Raw genomic sequence first — 19,698 nt, 5'->3', positions numbered from 1 at the left:
CATTTGTTTGTGTCATCTTTAATTTCTTTCATCAATTTTTTATAGTTTTCAGAGTCCAGGTCTTTCACCTCCTTGGTTATATAAAGAACTTATACAGCTCAATACCAAAAACCAAATCATTCAATTAAAATAAGCAGAGGACCTGAATAGACATTTTACTAAAGAAGACATACAGATAGCCAACAGATACATGAAAAGATGTTCACCATCACTCATCATCAGGGAAATGCAAATCAAAACTACAATGAGATATTGCCTCACACCTGTCAAAATGGCTAAAATTAAAAAAAAAAAACACAAGCAATATTAAGCATTGGTCAGGATGTGGACAAAAAGGAAACCTCTTGCCCTATTGGTGAGAATGCAAATTGGTGCAGCAGTGTGGAAAAGAGTATGGTTGTTCCTCAAAAAATTAAAAATAGAAGTACCATACAATCTAGGAATTCCACTACTGGGTAGTTACCCTCTTCCCCCCAAAAAACCCCCACTAATTCAAAAAAAGAAAAATAGTAATTCCACTACTGGATATTTATCCCCCAAGGAACAAAAACACTAATTTGAAAATGTTCATTGCAGCATTATTTACCTTAGCCATGATATGGAAACAACCCAAGTATCCATCCATAGATGAATGGATAAAGATTATATATAAAATGAAATATTACTCAGCTATAAAAAAGAATGAAATCTTGCCATTTGTAACAACATGGATGGACCTAGAGGATATTAAGTTAAGTGAAATAAGTCAGGGGCGCCTGGGTGGCTCAGTCGGTTAAGCAACTGCCTTCGGCTCAGGTCATGATCCTGGAGTCCCGGGATCGAGTCCCGCATCGGGCTCCCTGCTCAGCAGGGAGTCTGCTTCTCCCTCTGATCCTCCCCCTGTCACGCTCTCTGTCTCCCATTCTCTCTCTCAGATAAATAAATAAAAAATCTTTAAAAAAAAAAGTGAAATAAGTCAATCAGAGAAAGACGAATACCATAAGATATTACTCATATGTGGAATTTAAGAAACAAAACAACAAAGAGACAAATGAAGAAAACAGTCTCTTAAATACAGAGAACAAACTGGTGGTTACCAGAGGGGAGGTAGGTGAGGGAATGGGTGAAATAGATAAAGGGTATTAAGAGTACACTTATCTTGATGAGCACTGAGAAATGTATAGAATTGCTGAGTCATTATATTGTACACCTGAAACAAATATAACATTGTATGTTAATTATACTGTAATTAAAAAAGGAATCAGGGAAATGAAGTGAATCAGGATTGGGACTATTGGAATCTCTGTCTATATATATGTATCCAATTTGCCTTAGAAAAAATTTTAAATTTAATGATGTCCATGGCAGATGATAAAAACATAATTACACCAATGTATCCTATTCTGCATTCTTCTAATGAAATGACCTTGACATTCCGCTGAGAGATACAAGCTATGTTCCCTCCCCTTAAATATGAGTTGGCTTTAGTGTCTCAGTTCTACTGTCAGAAGTGACAGAGTATGACTTACTTCTGAAGCCACATTATGGAAGGAAATACAGACTGGTCTCTCTCCTCTCCCCACTGTCCCGTCACCGTTGCCCTCCTTCTTCTTCTTGGTTCTTCTCTCTCATTCACATGTAAGTATTCCAGCTTCTCTGAAGTTGCCATTATATCATCTAGAAATGAAGAGAGATTCATGAGGATTCCTAGCTGTTCCAGCCGTTAGCTATTAAATCCTCCCAGCCCAGACACCAGACCCTGGAGTTAAGCCAGTAGCCAGATGATTCCAGTCCCTTCTCTGATGCCAAAAAGAACCAGCCTTCAATCTGTCCCCATCATCACTGGGGGAACAGAAACAAGATGTCGCCACTGGGCACTAAAATTTCACTTTCGTGAGCAAAATAATGTTGATTTAAGCTACTAAGCCTGAAGTGATTTGTTATACAACAATAAATAACTGAAACAATGTCTAACTTAAACAATTTTCTACGTGATTAACAATCTAATAAAGCTAAGAAAATGAATCTCTACCCAATCCTTATAGTTACTTAGGGTTGGCCAAATTACCAATTCTGGATTCCAGAGGCTCAAGTGAGCATCCCTGGTTGTCAGTAACACTGTGTATAGTCAAAAATAGTGACCAAGAGGAGGTAGCACCCATTGGGAAAAGACAACCAGAAGCTTCACACTTCAACCTTTCCTGAAAACAACCCTCAACCATCTGAGTAATAAGGAAAATGCAATAAAAATAAAAACGCAATAAAAAAATAAAAATTAATAAAAACAAAAAAACACCATTCAGGTTGGCAAAATTAAAACAAAAATCAAATAACACTAACAATTAGTGATGATATAGAGAAATAGGAACATTTATTCATTGCTAGTGGGATACTAATTATGAATCAACCACTTCAAGGATCAATTTATAATATTTAGCAAAATTAGAGATATACATATCCTATAAAACAGAAACTTCACAAATACAAGCCTGAGAGGCACAACACACAAGTGAATAAGGTAGACTTATATAAGAATATTATCAACAATAGAATTATAATAATTGTAAACCAACTAAATGTTTATCAAAGAAAATGAATTAAATAGATAATATCTTCATTCAAATAAATCTATGAATTATATGTAGTATTGTTGAAAACAGACATCCATACTTCAGAGCCAAAATATAATGCAAAGATAGAGTTTGGGATAAAGAGGATAATAGCTTTATTATTTTGCTGGAGCCTGAAACAGGCTATGACCTTCAAGAAACTGCAAGTCTGCATGGAGTAAAGGGCTAGGGAATTTTATAGGGAAATGCAGGATCTAGCTGATTTTGACAGTGACTGTATATTTGCTGTCAGCCTCCTTGGTCATGTCAAGTGTTGATACAATTCATCTCTTAAGGGAAAGGGAAATAAATGCCACATGAATAAGCTACACAGGCAGATCTTACAATGTTTGTAACATTTTCTTCTTAATCTACATTGTGAATATATGAATATATGCTAGATTATTCTTTATAACCTTTGTGTATCCAAAATACATTAAAATAAAGAACCTAGACTTCACATTAGTAGACATCAAAACATCCTGAGTGATGTGAGATACTAAGATTTATTTATTTCTATATAATTATATTATCTGTTATCCATCTTTTCCCTACTGTTTTTGGATATTGTCTGTATACATACTTTGGTATTTGTATTGATGCCATTCTGCTCAAATAAGCTGTCTATTTCTACACCATAGGCTCATTGTTTGCAACATTTTATAATACCTTTTAATTTTTAGGAGGGTAAGGTCCCCTCTGTTATATCATTATTATTTTCAGATATTTGTTCTTCCAGTTAAATTTCAGAATTTTGTCAAGATTCTAAGAAGAATGAATCATTGAAATTTGTTTGGATTGGCCCTGATTTATGGATTCATTGAAGAAGGCATAGCCTTCAAGTAGTTATGTCTTTGCTTTTTATGAACACAAGAAAACAAACCATGTAAGATCTCATAAACTAGGACACACTTAATTCATATTTAAAGAATTTATTCATGGGCTTATTCATTCCCTTATTCATTTATTTGATTCTTATTATCTGCCCGATGTGTGACAAACATGATGCTAGTGATCAGGGTACAGTACTTGGGAAGAAATCAGACCAGGGCTATTCTCCCTGACTAGTGTGATTATCCAAAGAGCAAGCTTCAAACTTGTGACTGAGAGGTCACAGATTCTGGGCAACACCATGGCACTTAGAAAACTTTGGAATATTCTACAAGAAAAGATTCTTTAGAAGTATGCAGGGAGTTCTCTGGATCATGAATGTAAAACTAAGACAGTAGGGCTAGGAAAAAAGGAGTTTTGCTGGTTACTACCTGTCATTATTATCTATCAGGATCTCCCTGAGGCAGAGAGGAAAGAATGACTGAACCCAGAATTTTGGCATGATACTAGAACAGGCTTTCTTCAGGGGAAGCTGTGCAGATGTGTTTATGAGCAGATGCATCGCTGTTTGCCTATTTTTGTTGGTGATTCTTTCTGTTGAATATAGATTGTGTCAGGTCCTTCATTCTGCTACTCCCTCCCTCAGCCACTTCTTCCCTCCAGTTGACACCTGACTCAGAACAAAGACACCCTAGAGGGCCTGTTTGTAAAAAGAACTTGCACTACACCATGATTTAGAATCTGGTCCTCTGAGTCCCACTCCTGAAATGATTTTGCATGATTTTGACAATGTATGGTGTTGGTTTATGCATTCTGCGATGGACATGGCAGAATTTTTGACAAACTTTCTTCCTCTGAGCTGATAAGAAAGAAACATGGCCACATCTGGACCCAAAAGTTGAGGGGATGTTGGAACATGAGAGGTGGGATTGCAGAAAACACCTTGGGCGCTGGGAGAGAGAGAATGTCTAGGGTAAAGCCATTGGCCAGAGAAACAAGATAGAGTAAAGAATCTGGAGGACGCTAAGGATAGATAGAACTAGAGCAGCTAACATTTTATCAGAGTGTCCAGCAACAGGCGCAGTACCTCTGATGCCTTCAGGAGCATGACTAACCCTGCCACGGAGTAAGGCACGGCTGGGCTCCCACACCTACACACACTTGGGAAAGAGGGCTTTTGGGATACAAGCTCCCAGACCGTAATCTAGTTCCAGATTCAGCTTTAACTTCACCCTCTTTCCACAGGCTCCTCCATGACTGCCAAAGACTGCAACATGCCCAGAACCCCTGGGGTCAACCAGCCCCATCTCCTGGGAGCTCAGGGAAACCTCTAGGGTCAAGTTTGCATATAATAGGAGTGGTGCCTGGTTTGTGTGTTTTTGGGGAATGAGGGAGTGGCAAAGAGCTAATTCTGGGCACCCAGGGGGCCTTTCTTTAGGTGACTTAGATGGCCACACCAGGGCTTCTCAGTGCCCAAGAGTGAGGAGGGGGACATGCGGGGCCCTGAGTGTGTTGTCCAGGATCCATATGGCTGTGCATCTACATATAGCTACAGACAGCTGTCCACACTCAGCCACACGTTTGAAGAAGTTGTCTGGGCCCAGCTTCCCACACTCTGCCTCACATTCAGGTAAGTGGTTCCTGGTGAGGTACACTTCACAGTCCCATTCTGGCAGCCTAGTCTCAGGTGCCCACAAGCCTGTCACCTGATCCCTTTGTTCCTCATAGAACAGTTGTCATCAGAGGTCCCTGCAAGTCCCTTATGTGCTGCAAACATGGATCCTTCAAGGTTTGGTGAACAATTCTGTTAAGCACTTAAGCTATCTTATTTGTGGAAAGCTCTTTTGTTGACCTACTTCATCTTATGTTTACTGTGAGTGGTATTAAATATTCTGTCATTTTTCATGGTATATCTATCCATTTTTTGTCTCATATTCTTCAAGTTCCCTTCTTCAAGTGGAGACACATTCAAAAATTCACAAAATATATTTTCATATACTTACTGACATGCTTTATATGTGAACAATGATTAAGTGCATCCTTAATAAAAATATTCCAAATGAATATATTTCTGTGAGATATTAATGTTGGAAGACCACATTATTATTATGGAATACTTCAATATGTTATATAATAAAGCATATAATATTCAATTATGATATGGAAGATATATCGTCTTAATTTCAGAAAAATTTTTGTGTATCTAAGCACTCCACCCTTTGCTTTCCATTTTGAAACCCTTGATTCTTTTACGTTTGAGGCTCATGAAGGATTTTATTGTTCTTCTCAGGAACTGCACCAGGGTGACACCATGACCGTTTGCAATGCCTCCCTGGGTCATCCTCCTTTCTTCATTCTCCAAGGCATTCCTGGGATGGAGGACAAACACAGATGGATCTCTAGCCCCTTCTCTTCCATGTACTTTGTCACCATTCTTGGGAATTGCACCATCATCTTCATCATCTGCACAGAGCGCTCCCTGCACAAGCCCATGTTCCTTCTCCTCTGCATGTTGGCCTTCACAGACCTGGGCATGTCCACTACCACCATTCCCAAGGTGCTGTGCATCTTCTGGTTTGGCCAGAGTGAGATCAGCTATGTGGGCTGTCTGGTCCAAATGTTCTTCATCCACTCCATATCTGCCTTGCAGTCTGCCATCCTGATGACCATGGCCTTTGACCACTATGTGGCCATCTGTGAGCCCCTGCACTATGCCACCATTCTTTCCAATAGTCGCATTGGTCTCATTGGCCTACTCAGTTTAGTGAGAGCCATCTTTTTCATTCTGCCCATGCCTGTTCTCCTCCAGAACATGCCTTTTCATGCACATCATGTAATCCCAACCACCTACTGTGAGCACATGGCTGTGGTGAAGATGGTGTGTGTGGCCACCACAGTCAACCGGATATATGGCCTGGTGGTGGCCTTGTTGGTTGCAGGGCTAGACATCTCAGCTATTGCCTCCTCCTATGTGCTTATCATCCAGGCTGTCCTGCAACTGTCTTCTAAAGAAGCCCACCACAAAGCAGTCAACACCTGCACCACACACATCTGTGTTATGCTTATCTCTTACACACCTTCACTGTTCTCTTTTCTCACTCACCGCTTTGGCAGGGGAATTCCACCCCATGTGCATACCATTCTTGGAAACCTCTACTTCCTTGTACCTCCAATGCTCAATCCTATTATTTATGCAGTGAAAACCAAGGAGTTTCGGGACAAACTGACCAAATATGGGTGCTGGAAGAAGGAGCCCATAACCATTGCCCATGGTCAGAAGCTTGTCTGATCATCCGGCACTGGTGTCTATGAGGAAAAAAATGTTAAATGGAAACAGTTTCTGGGCAAATTTTCAAGTGGCAGAAATGTGTCATGTGGTCAGATTGACTACCAGAATCCTTAGATACAGAGGCTAAGTCACAGGAGACTTCCTTGCTTTCAGTAACTCTGAAGTAAGACTATCATCCCCTTTGAAATGAAGGTAGTGATACAGTCTTTCCATACTGACATGTTGGTTGGGCGAATTTTATGTGATCATGTTTGTAAAAGGACTCCAAACAACAGCACTTGCTGAACATACGTGAAATAAGGTGGAATGTTTCCTATGTAGGCAACATAAAAGAAAGAATGACTTGCCCACCAACGTGCCATGCAAAGCCAAGGTGTATTGGGTGTGAGTGTGCATTTGTATTTGAGTGTTTAAGGGGAAGTGGAGGTACAGATTGGGAACAGTGAGAAGGGAGAAGGAAAGTACAAGATAGTATTTGTAGTTACTATGTTATTTTCTTTGCTGGCTGCCCTTACCTGTGGGTAGAAGACTTTATTGTCTCCATGAAGAACCAAGGAATATGCACAGGAGATATAATCTACACTCAGAGACATTTCAGAGGAAAAGGAAAAAATGGAAGCTCCTGAGCCTAAAGGTTTAAAAGCATTTGACCTAATTTTATACTTATAAAAACTCCCAGAGTCACCTCTCCTGCTCCTCTCAACTAATTCACGGTTTGGCAAGATTCTCTTACAAGGAGAACTTCTGAGAATGTCCCCTTAGTGGTTTTAGTTGTAAAAGTCTGTTTTATACTGAAACTCTTTGATTACAGACCTCTGCAAGGCAATTTCTGTGGGTGTCCAGGAAGAAGTCCTGAACAGGTACTCATGGCAGATGTGGAGGTCAGATCCTGTGCCCAGATGTGGGAATTCATTACATTCAGAGGATATTCTTTCTTCTCTGGAGAATTAATGTGGTTGTAATGGCAAGTACTAGAAGTTGCATGGAGCTTGAAAGCAGAAAGAGTCTAGTGTTTTCATCCTATTTAGAACTCGTATATGAGGCAAAATTCAGTGAAAAAGATGCTATCCTCAATGCCACATGGCCACTATTTAGATGGAACTCTTACGATACTACAACTGGAGGGAGATGAATGAAACTTCTTTAGAGTGCTGTGCCTGCTGTAAGAAATAATAAATAAATGTTTCCAGTAGCCTGAACAGTTCAGTAACAAGGACTGAGAAAGGTAGGATATTTCAGTACTTGAAATAAGGGGCACAACCTTCAAGGCAAGAAAAATGAGGATTGAATAGGAAGTGTCTTTTCTATGAATGGAAGAATCAGGAGCAGAGGGTGAGGAGCAGGGTCCTGCCTGTCTGAAAGGAGTACCAAGGTCAGACACTGAATCCTCCACAAAACATAGACACAATTCAAACCAAAACAAAACCCTGGGCACAAGATTTGATGATTAATAATTTAATTGACAAATAAGTAGCAGAGAGTGAACAGGCCTGAGGCATTCATCATCTGAGGAGCTGTGATAGCAGGAGGCTTAGGTTTTGCTGAGATCTGAGAGTGGTATCCTTTTCATGATTTGAAAGGATTTCAGGTACAGAAGGGAATCCACCTGCTGCAAATAGTTTTCCTTCTGTTTTTTGGTGAGCTGTTCTATAAACATGAGAAGTCTTTCTTTGTTTTACTGATATTGTGGGCTAAAAATCTATTAAGTCTTGAACACCATACACTTGGGAGAATGTGTGGGGAACCCTGGCAGTAGCAGCTGACTCTGGGAAAACTTGGGGAACTAGAAAATCGAAGAAGCCACTGCAGGAAGCCTGACTATGTCTGCTTTTCTCGCTGAGCGTTTTTCCTTCTTCACAAGTGTTATTAATCTGTGGTTGATTGTTCTTACTTCAGGATGAGCTTGATTTCTCTCCTGTGGCCTTGCTGTAAATGTGCCAGATGATGATATGGGACACAGTACTGATTCCCAAGTCAGGGTTTGCTGCTTGCTGCTTGGAAAATCCATACCAGAGAGACAAGTGATGGTGGAGAGAAAGGTTGCTTTTTCAGGAAGCCGGCAACTTGGGAAGTTGGTGGACTAATGTCTCAAAGACATCTTCCCTGTCCAGGTGCAACCGGAAGGTGTTAAAGGGAAGGCTTGGGGAAAAGTTGGGGGGCTCCATGTAGGAGAAGGAGGTGTGCAGGCAGTTACTCTCATGTGGATACCTGAATGGACCCTCTAGCATCCCTGGCAGCTATTTTTTAATATAGTCAGGACTTATCTTCTGGGAAAGTTCTAGTCCTTCATTCCTCAAGGCTGGTTGTCTGCAGATTTCAAGGAGAGTAAATTTGTTCTGCTACAGAGCAAGGCCTTATGTCAGCAAGCAAGGAGTTCACAAGCTTGCAGCTAGTTAACCTTAATACTGGTTGCAGTGTTGTTATGCTCACAAACATGTCAACTGACTAGTTTACCCTTCACCCTATAGAATTGTTCCTAGCCATGCAAAAATCAGAACAATGTTCATATGTTTTGTTATCTTGGTCAAGTTTAAATCACTTTCTGCTTGGCTGTCAGGTCTTTGGAGGCTGAATCAATTCTGAATCCATTTCATTTTCATTATCTTTCCTGAGGGATTTCTGCCTGGAGATGTCCTAAGCCCCCAAATAAATTACAAATTATTATAACAAAATGATTATATAATGGTTTTGTATATAATTAACTCCTAAAAAATTCTGAAGCAGGCAACAACTCTCACTGGAGTCTGAGGTACTAGGGCAGAAGAACTGGAGTTTTCACCACTGGGGAGTATATGCTGGGTGTTCCAGAAAGCAGGGCCTAAGACAAAAGCTTGCATATTAGTGCTTTATTTAGAAAAGTGATCACAGGAGGTGTGGTGTGAAAAACAGGTGGACTGAAAACTGAAAAGAGGAAAAGCCAATACAGGGAATTTTTTATCCAGTTACACGGGACTAGTGGAGACTGGTGTCCAACCCTGCCAGGACCAGCTGAAGAGCCTTAGGAAATGCATTTCAGAATTGTCATCCCCAAGAGCTGAGAGGATTCTACCCAATGGCTCCTATGGAGCTCAAGGCTCCTGTGGGGCTCATGTCCTCAACCCCAGTAATTCGTGGTTGTGTACACATGGCAGCAGAGCTGGTGGCTGGGCTGTCCCATGCCATGGAGTTGGGGAAGTCCCATGGCAAGGAACTAGGTGTGACCTGATGTCCACTATCTGATTACACCTGCCTGGAACTGGTCACAGCACCAGTGGCTGAATAGGAAGTGGGACCAAGGGCATTAGGAAGTGGCATGGGGATTATCTACTGAAACAGTCCACACGACTGAGGCCTCACAGGAGGCCTGTGGACTGACTTTGAGATTAACAGGGAGCTCACATCTTGCGTCCATCCAACAGAATTATTATCTGAATTTTCTAACTTTTAGTAACAAAGTCATCTATCTTTATTATGATAACTCAATTTCCACAGTTAAAGTGAACTCAGGTAACCCGAGCAGATATTCCCTAAAAATAATCCTTAAAAATATTTTGAAGGGCTCCTAAAAAGAGCTTCTAATGATGTGCATGGTTCTCCTCAATCCTTATTTTTCTCTGAGTTTTCTTTTTCACCCAGAACTAAATAAGAATGTTGTTTATGTTTGCTATCCCAATTTCTGTTGTTGCTGTTAAAATAATACATGTACTCGGAAAGGCAATCAAATATGGTAAGATACACAATAGGATGTAAAATTATCCATCTACTTCAACGTGATGTCAGTTCCAGAAGTCAAGCCTTTAGACATGTGTTATGTATACTCATAATTCCCTTACATATTAAAATATTAATGCATAAATACAAGCATCTGGATATAGTTCCCTTTCTCACAATGATGACTCTCCCATCCATATTCCTAGATACTTATTTAGCTTTCTTCTTTTACTTGCAGCAGGTTTTTTTGTTTTGTTTTTTATTTCCTTTCTCTGCTGTTGCCAGTTACAAGTTAGCTTTCCTCCCCTTTGACATCAGCCAACAGGCATATTCTTTATTTTGTTTGTTTTTTTTATTCATTCATTCCTGGATGTTTCTACTTTGTTTCTTTGGTAAATCACACTTTCCTATCCACGGGTCGTCTCCTCCAACACAAACGTTGTGAAACAGACCCAGGAATAGAGACAAATGAAGCTGGCAGTGCCTTTCCTTTGATCACCCTGCCCCCTCACTGTCTGGTAGTTCTGAGAAAGACCATGTTTCTTCTTTCACTGCAGGGCTCCTTTTTCTGTAGTGCTTTCTACTTTCTCCTTCGGTTGTGAACTTGAGCCATGTTGAGGTCATGCTCCATTTTGACAGAAGTGAAAGCACCACTCCAAGCCTCTCCTGAGTGTCTCCTATGGGTGTGCAGGAGCGTGGGCATTTGTGGGAACCTTGGTCATTTTCTTTATTCTTATCTGAAGTGTCAAATGTAGCTTTGTGAGCCTGTTTAGTTTGTACGTTTAAATAGTTCATTTCTGCTTGTGCGACACACAATTTCATATTATGAGGCTGAATACGCTTTTTCCAAGCATACCTACTTTGAGTTAAAAATGGATATTTAGGTGGGGCGCCTGGGTGGCTCAGTTGGTTAGGCGGCTGCCTTCCACTTGGGTCATGATCCCAGGGTCCTGGGATCCAGCCCACGTCAGGCTCTCTGCTGGCTGGGGCTCTGCTTCTCCCTCTCTCTCTGCCTGCCGCTCTGCCTACTTGTGCTCTCTATCAAATAAATAAATAAAATCTTTTTTAAAAATGGATATTTAGGTGAGTTTTTCTGCTCTACTTAAAGTACCACTGCTTTGAAGTTCTGTTCTTAAAACTTCAGTCATGTGGCTGGCTGTTTTAATAGATCAATACACCTGAGAATATGCTAGCATCTTTACAACTTCTTAGCCTATTGAGTTCATACAAGCAAAGCAAAGCTATTAATCTACTGTGTGTCTCTTGTTGCATTTTGCCTGGTTGTTTTTAAAATATCATGTTGTTTGGTCTTGGAGTCTTACAAGTCAGTAACTATATCAAACAGGTCAATACTTCATTCTGTCTGTATACATATACACATATGTACACACACATATGTATATCTGTATACATATACACATATATAAATCTGAGAGTTTGATACTTGGAATATGTGCCACCAACGGAGGACCTCCTTTTCCAGTGGTCAATTCTTCAGCTTTTGACAGACATTGCTTTATTTTGTTTGTTTGTTTAAGGTTTACAGTTTAATGCAAAAAAAAAAAAAAGTCCTGTTATCATTTTGGGGACTATTAGGAAGTTCTCAGCATTTTTATATTATAGTTCAATGGAAGAAGCTACAGATTTGATACTTTCTCAAATGTACTCAGGACAGAGAACAGAAATTGAGTATTTAGATACTAATTCAAATAGTTAATAAAAGAATAGAAGTGAAGTCAAACAAGTCATGCAAAACCCTGCTGACTGCAACGGAAGGAAACTCCAACACACTTCAAGAGATTTTGCTGTGAACTGTGGGCTGTGGATACCAGTCACATGTAGCAGAGCTATCTCAGAGGTGGTCTGATTTTAGGGAAGTTCCACTTCGGATTACTGAGCTACATGCCTACAATCTGACAAGAGAAAGTTTAAGCAATGGTTGACAGATGAAAAGAAAAATTTCAATTTGTATCAAGTCTCCTTCAACTGTATTTTATTTGAATGGTCTGCCATTTGCTTAAATGCAGTATTAAGGGCAACACCAATTATTTTTGTGTTTAGATGTTCTAAAACATATTATTTTTAATAACATATTAATAACACAATAACATTAGGACACTTTTGCCCATTCTAATATAATCAGTTCTTGTTTTCTGGATAACTTAGAATCCTGAAAAGCAGGATTGAGTCACTGATATCTAAATATATGTTATAGTTGAGTACCACTATAAATTTGATGATAGAATATTCTAATTTTTATTTAATTTCTAAGTGAACTTAAGGAAATGCATCTTTTTTTTATTGTGTTCAGTTAGCCAAATATAGTACATCATTAGTTTTTGTTGTAGTGTTCAATGATTCATTAATTCCATCTTTTTAAAAATATATTATTTATTTATTTATTTATTTATTTATTTATTTATTTGAGAGACAGGATAGTGTGGGCACGAGTGGGCGGGGAGGGGCAGTGGGAAAGGGAGAGGGAGAAGCAGATTCCCAACTGAGCAAGGAGTGTGATGTGGGGCTCAATCCTAGGACACTGAGATCATGACCAGAGCTGAAAGCCCATGCTTAACTGACTTAGCCACCTGAGCACCCCAAGAAAATGCATCTTAAGATAGGTGTCTACATGTCTTCTACAGAAAAAGTTTCATAGTGAAAATTAAATAAGAAATAACTTCTGTGGGCAAAATTGAATTAATGTTTATAATTTACACATGTGAGAATACATTATAAATGTTTAAATGTGTTTACTTAGTGTTATTTCTTAGCAATTGTGTTTTATCAGCAGAAATAGACCTATTTTATTCTTTATGACTCCTGAGCACTCCTTCATATGATTGCCAACATTTATTCCAACAGTCACCTACTAATGGACTGATATTTGTTTCTTAAAAAGGTCTTATGAGCATCTTGTTATACTGACCATTTTTCCCCTGCATATGACAAGTATTATTGAAGTAGAAATGTGATTATTAGAGGAAAAAGTATATGCATTTTTTCTTTCTTACTGTAGCTCTTTTTTGCCTGATCACCAAAATATACTACATGAAATATAAACATTAAAATAAAGATATAATATAAACATTCCAGTCAGCTAATGACTGGTAATAGTTCATATGTGCACTTGTTTCTTAGGGCTTAAAACAAATCTAGGTCACTGCAGCAATTTGCTTTCTCAACAGGGCAAGAAGGTTCTCATTTCTCCACACCCTTGCCAATATCTGTTGTTTCTTCTGTTGTTGAGTTTAGCCGTTCTGATAGCTGTGAGGTGGTATCTCATTACAGTTTTGATTTGTATCTTCCTGATGATCAGTGATATTAAGTATCTTTTCATGTGTCTGTTGGCCATATGTATGTCTTCTTTGGAAACTGGTGCAGCCACTGTGGAAAACATTACAGAGGTTCCTCAAAATGTTAAAAATGATGTGATGAGCACTGGGTGTTATACGCAACTAATGAACCATTAAACATTATATCAAAAACTAATAATGTACTATACTTTGGGTAATTGAATTTAAATTAAAAAAAATAGAACTACCCTATGATCCAGCAATTGCATTACTAGGTATTTACACAAAGAATACAAAAATACTAATTCAAAGGGATACATGCACCCTGATGTTTATAGCAGCATTATCTACAATAGCCAAATTATAGAAATAGCCCAAGTGTCCATTGAATAATGAATGGATAAAGAAGATATTATATACATATATAATGGAATATTACTCAGCTATAAAAAAGAATGAAATCTTGCCATTTGCAATGATGTGGTTGGAGCTAGGGAGTAAAATGCTAAGAAAAATAAGTCAAAGAAAGACAAGTACCATATGATTTCATTCATATGTGAAATTTAAGAAACAAAAAAATGAGCAAAGGGGGAAAAAATGGAGAGAGAGCCAATCCAAGAAACAGACTCTTAACTATAGAGAATAAACTGATGGTTACCAGAGGGGAGGTGGATGGGGGGATGGGTGAAATATGTGAAGGGGATTAAGAGCACACTTACAGTGATGAGCACTGACGAATGTATAGAATTGTTGAATCATGCATTGTACACCTGAAGCTAAAATATAACACTGTATGTTAACTAACTCAAACTTAAATAAAAACTTAAAACCAAAAACAAAGTAGGTCTCTTAAAACAATTTTTTTCTCTCATAGTTTTGGAAGCTATAGGTCCAAAGGGCCACATTCCCTCTGAAGACTGAGGGGAGAGTCTTTCCTTGCCTCTCTTCTAGCTTCTGATGATCGCTGGCAATTCCTGGTATTCCTTGGCTTGAAGACACATCACTCCAACCTCTGCCTCTTTCATCACATGGCTTTCTCCCTTCTGTTTCTTCACATCACCTTCCCTTTGTGTTTTTCTGTGTCCATATTTCCTTCTTATGAAGGCCCCAGTCACTAGATTAGGTCCTACCCTAATCCAGTATAACCTTATCTTAATTTGATTACATCTGAAAAGACCCAAATAAGGTCATATTCTGAAGTTCTCGGTGAACATGAATTTTGGCAGACACTATTCAACTAAGTAAAGCATGCATCTATTCAGACCAGTTCCTTATGTAAATAAAATTCTACAAGCATTATTACTACCCGCATAATTATGGGGAAATTATAAAGAAATTGAGCTTCTGTAACTTTATCTGCAAAATGGATATTATTACACAACTTGAGTTAGAGTAGAAATGGTTCCATGAGCTATTATATATAAAAATACCTCGAATAACTAGCACAGAGCCACTTCAACAGATGGTATGTCTGATGAAATTAATAGAATGTCAGAAACATAAGACAGGACTCTTCCATTCACTCCTATTCTAGGACAGAACTACCTCAACCTTGGCTATTGCCCTGAACTTTATGGTTTCTTACTATCCAGTATCCTCACATGTTTATCCAAGGTTTGAATGTTATCATTCTTCTCTATCATTAATATTATATTGATAACAGTAGAATACTCATTCCTTTATTTGCTTAGTTTTTTAAACTCTGACATGCTGATCATGATGGTGGCCAAAAGTCAGTGTCAAGCATAAATCCTCTCTCTACGTTCCACCCTTCAATGGGAAATCTGGGTTATGAAATACACAAAGGCACAGGGAAGACACCATAGACTAATTATCTGACTCTACTCTGTTTCCTTCCCCCAGGCTAAATTTCCCCCAACACATCCTTCATAAGAAAAACACTTTCATAGTTAAGAATGAATTAGGAAATTTGTTTACTAAGAGAGAGAAATAGCAGAATAGACTGGAGGTAAGGGTTTCTTTCTTTTCTTATAAGGGTAATATGATATTCCTCCCTGTTTGGTAAGCCTCTTCCTACTCTGCAGGCTAGACAAGACCGGGGAAAACTAAAGGAAAAGGAATATTTAGTACAGAGAGCTCTCTCACTCAAGGTCACATGAATTGAAGATGTTCTTAAGGTTTATAGACGGGCGAGCTGAACAGAGTAGAGAGGAGGTCAGGATTGGTCAGAAGTCCTGGCTAGGTTTAAAAAGTACAAACACAACTCTTATCCCCAGTGTCATATCTTTTTAAGAATCTCAAGCACAGGGGTAGAGATTTAAGAAGATTTAGAAATTTGGGATTCTTTTTTCTGACTTTACAGTCAATAATCAAAATTGTTTAACTTTAAAACTATGCTAAAACTGTGACTATCTTTTTAAAAAATTATTTATTTATTTATTTGTCAGAGAGAGAGAGAGAGGGAGAGAGAGAGAGCACAAGCAGGGGAAGGGGCAGGCAGAGGGAGAAACAGGCTTCTTGCTGAGCAAGGAGCCTGACACGGGGCTCGATCAGAGGACCCTGGGATCATGAACTGAGCCAAAGGCAGATGCTTAACAGACTGAGCCACCCAGGTGTCCCAAAACTGTGACTATCTTATTTTTTAGTAGTTCCTACCCCATGGATTCATTTTAACTTTTGTTAGAAATGGGGTCATTTCTGCCTAACTATCCAAACTTTTGTGTTATTACATTATGCAATTGACCCTATGATAACTATGTATTTAAAATGATTGGATAGAAATCACTACAATGATTTAAGTAGTTGAGCATGGCAAAGCTTCATCATATAAGTTGGTCTTTGTGCATTATCTGAGTCACCGTGGAATATCACTTGAGGAACAGGTAGTTTCCTGTTAACATATGCTTTTTTTTTTTTTTTTAAGGTAAAGTTCCTGGTCTCAGAAGATTTTTAAATTAGTCATCTGGACACATGTTTTCCCTTGCAATGAAACCTTCTGTGATATGCATTTCAATAGTCCCTGCGTTTTGAGTCTCTATGTCTTCTTTAAGCTCCTTCATTTTTGTTATAAGCATCTACATGATTGCAATCATGTGAATATGTTGACTTGCCATTGCATTAAAAACAATTCTTATTGAAAAGATCAATTTCCTGAAGAGTTATTACATGTTAAGGTGGTATCCAAAGATGATGAGTACATCAGGTCCCTTTCAGTACTAAGACATTCTTTAGAAACAGACACAGAATTTAAAAAATAAGAAATACAAAACCAAAGCAAATATAAACTTTCCACCCAGACAAGGAAAGATAATTTTGGATCATTTACAGAAAAATCTTGTGTGTAGTTTATGAACATGAACACAGATGTGAAAGTCATCAGGAGACCCATGCCGTAAGAGGGCTCTTGTTAAACAGACATAGAAAGAACCGTCTTGGCCTCTTCCTTTTTAGTTCTTAGCTCAATGAAAACACAAATGTATTGGTTCTTTATTCAAGCCAAAACACAAGAAACCACACCACACAAACACTCTTCCAGATCTATTTGCTCCACATCTCATTCAGGGATACAACTGGGTCTTGGATGTTTGGGCAAAGACAATGTCAGTTGTCCTCACTCTTTATTTACTCATGGGTATATTGTCTACGGTCACAGCCTCTGCAGGTCTTCTGCAAAAGCCTTTGGCCACCTTGTGCCGTATTTCCTTCATTTTTATGCCATAGATGATAGGGTTGAGTACTGAGGGTAAAAGAAGGTAGAAATTGGCAAGGAGAACATGAGCATGAGGTGGGATATTGTGACCTATGCGGTGGGTGAGAGATGAAAAGAGTGCAGTCACATAAGTGACAAGAATGACAAAGAGATGAGCTGAACAGGTGTTGAGGGCTTTGCAGGTAGCATCTCGAGAGTTGAGACATACCACAGCCTGCAGAATGAGTCCATAAGAGAAGCCAATGAGCAGCAAATCGAGTCCCACCACGAGCAGAATCACAAAGAGCCCATAGATACAGTTAGGTCTGGTATGGCCACAGGCCATTTTCACCACAGCCATGTGGTCACAGTAGGTATGAGGAAAGACCATGTGGCAGAATTTCAACCCTTGAAGTAGAAGAGGCATAGGCAGAATAAGAATCACACCCTTGGCTAGAGCCACCAGTCCCAGGCATCCAACTAAGGAATGACTCAGAATTGTGTTGTAGCATAATGGCTCACACACAGCCATGAAGCGGTCAAAGGTCATTGCAACAAGTAGGGCTGATCATACCACAGATGCTCCATGGATGAAAAACATCTGGATGACAGGCATTGGCAGCTATGTCCCGATCATTGAACCAGAAGAGGCAGAGGAGCTTGGGCAACAGAGCCAGAGTAGATATGAGGTCAGCCCCCAGCAACAAGGCCAAGAACAGGTACATTGGGCTGTGAAGTGTGGGCTTTGTGGCCACCAGAAAAAGAATAGCACCATTGCCAATGAGGATAGCCAAAAACATAGAGGAGAAAGGAAGAGATAACCACAAGTGCTGTGACTCTAAGCCTGGTATGTCCATCAAAGTGAAGGTCAGGAAGCTGGAATGGATGAGGATTAGCATGGTAGAAACTGTTGGTTGTTAAAGCAAGTTTAGACACCTGTCAATGAGACATGTGTGGTGGTTTGTTTATACCAGTTTGGCTTTTAATGACTTGCTGAGATGGGGCTCAGAGAAAGATAGAAAAATACCTCTGGGGTCATTGAGTCTGCAGTCTGGCTTCAAGTCATCTGTAAGCAACTCTGTTGTTTTCATACTCATTTCTTTGTGAGCTGAGCTTCGGGATTCTTTTCTGTATAGAGGATGTTGTAGTGGACCTTTATTCTTACCTGTCCCAGTTCAGCAATTCTATACTTCAAAAAATTTTTCTGGAGTCCTAAGTAAGAATAGAAGAATATATATAAATATTTTTCTCCTTGATTAAAGTATGGAAAAGTCCATGATCTTCTCATTGGGAAGCTTCCCAATTAGAGAAGAAATATGCTTACTCACCCCTTGTTGCAGAAGAGCTGAGCTGTTGGGGGAAATCTCCTTTGAGTTTCTTTGCTTTTACGTGTTGTCCCTCTTTCAGGGATCCACACTCTCTGGTCATGAACCTGTTTCTCCTTCTGGGGTCCTCTGATTTTCAGACAATATATGAAGGATATATTGTCCAAATAAGGACACCATAGGATGGCTGCTTCCCACTAGCTCTCAAGTATTTATGCACTCGATGAACTGTCCTTTGAAGTTTTTTACATGAACTGTGCATCTTTCTTTCATTTACAGCTGGCCCTCATTCACGTATAGATTGAATTGCTTTTAATCATGAGGGATTTACTTCAAATTAGAGCCCACCAGCTCTTTTATTCTTCAGTTCCTATCATGAATTAGCAGAATTTCTCTTTCCTTCCAAAGACCTATAGATACAAGCAATAAAGCAAGAACCCCTTCCACAAATACCTGCCTGCATTGTATCTATTTTTTTCATCTCCCACATGCTGTCTATTTCATCTATTTTTAGGTTATGTGTATCCAGTTTGTGCCTATAGCCTCTACTCATTGTCTCACATTTTAGGGAACTTAACATTATCACATAAAATGATATTTAGAAAGTCCCTTGAGCCGTTGTAGTCATGGAGATGATTAGTGATTCCTATAGGAAGTAGGTATGCATTATGATGGAAATTTGTATTAAACTTAGGCATCTAAAAGGAAGCTAATCTTTTTAATAAAGTGGGGGGGGGGGCAGAGAGGAAACCAGGACCAATTACACAAAGAGAATCTTTGCCCAAATGAAGTTAACACTGTCACTAGCATTTGGTAGAATATACTAGATGGAATAATTCTCCCTCAAAAGTAGTCATACAGGGTGTACTTTTTTTTTAAGGGGGGAGGGGCAGAGGGAGAGGGAGAGAGAGAATCTTAAGCAGCCCCGTGTGGGACTCTGTGCTCAGTGTGGAGTCTGCTTGAGACTCTATCTCTAAATAAACAAGGAAAGAAAGAAAGAAAGAAAGAAAGAAAGAAAGAAAGAAAGAAAGAA

At 39.2% G+C, this 19,698-nt stretch overlaps 1 protein-coding gene and 1 pseudogene across 1 annotated transcript; one reads left to right on the top strand and one right to left on the bottom strand.

Moving 5' to 3' along the window:
- The first annotated feature begins 4,912 nt into the window (after window positions 1-4,912).
- LOC110576442 (olfactory receptor 52E4-like) lies at window positions 4,913-6,708 on the top strand. Its single transcript, XM_044919765.1, has 3 exons — window positions 4,913-5,049; window positions 5,148-5,208; window positions 5,710-6,708. Exons 1-3 carry the CDS (start codon window positions 4,913-4,915, stop codon window positions 6,706-6,708), a joined length of 1,197 nt encoding a protein of 398 aa, XP_044775700.1.
- Window positions 6,709-17,269: 10,561 nt separating this feature from the next.
- Window positions 17,270-18,239, bottom strand: LOC123326226 (annotated as a pseudogene).
- Window positions 18,240-19,698: the final 1,459 nt, after the last annotated feature.

This window comes from Neomonachus schauinslandi, chromosome 11, assembly GCF_002201575.2.
Source record: "Neomonachus schauinslandi chromosome 11, ASM220157v2, whole genome shotgun sequence".
Taxonomy (NCBI): Eukaryota; Metazoa; Chordata; class Mammalia; order Carnivora; family Phocidae; genus Neomonachus; species Neomonachus schauinslandi.
Note: the sequence above shows the minus strand (reverse complement) of the source record. Positions and strands in the feature narration are given on the sequence as shown.

What these genes read in the sequence shown, in the direction of transcription:
- LOC110576442 (XM_044919765.1), top strand. Translation starts at nt 4,913, where the DNA reads ATGCGGGGCCCTGAGTGTGTTGTCCAGGATCCATATGGCTGTGCATCT. An exon ending in ACACTCTGCCTCACATTCAG is followed by an intron (nt 5,050 to 5,147) that starts GTAAGTGGTTCC and finishes TGTTCCTCATAG; the next exon opens with AACAGTTGTCATCAGAGGTC. An exon ending in GCAAACATGGATCCTTCAAG is followed by an intron (nt 5,209 to 5,709) that starts GTTTGGTGAACA and finishes TGTTCTTCTCAG; the next exon opens with GAACTGCACCAGGGTGACAC.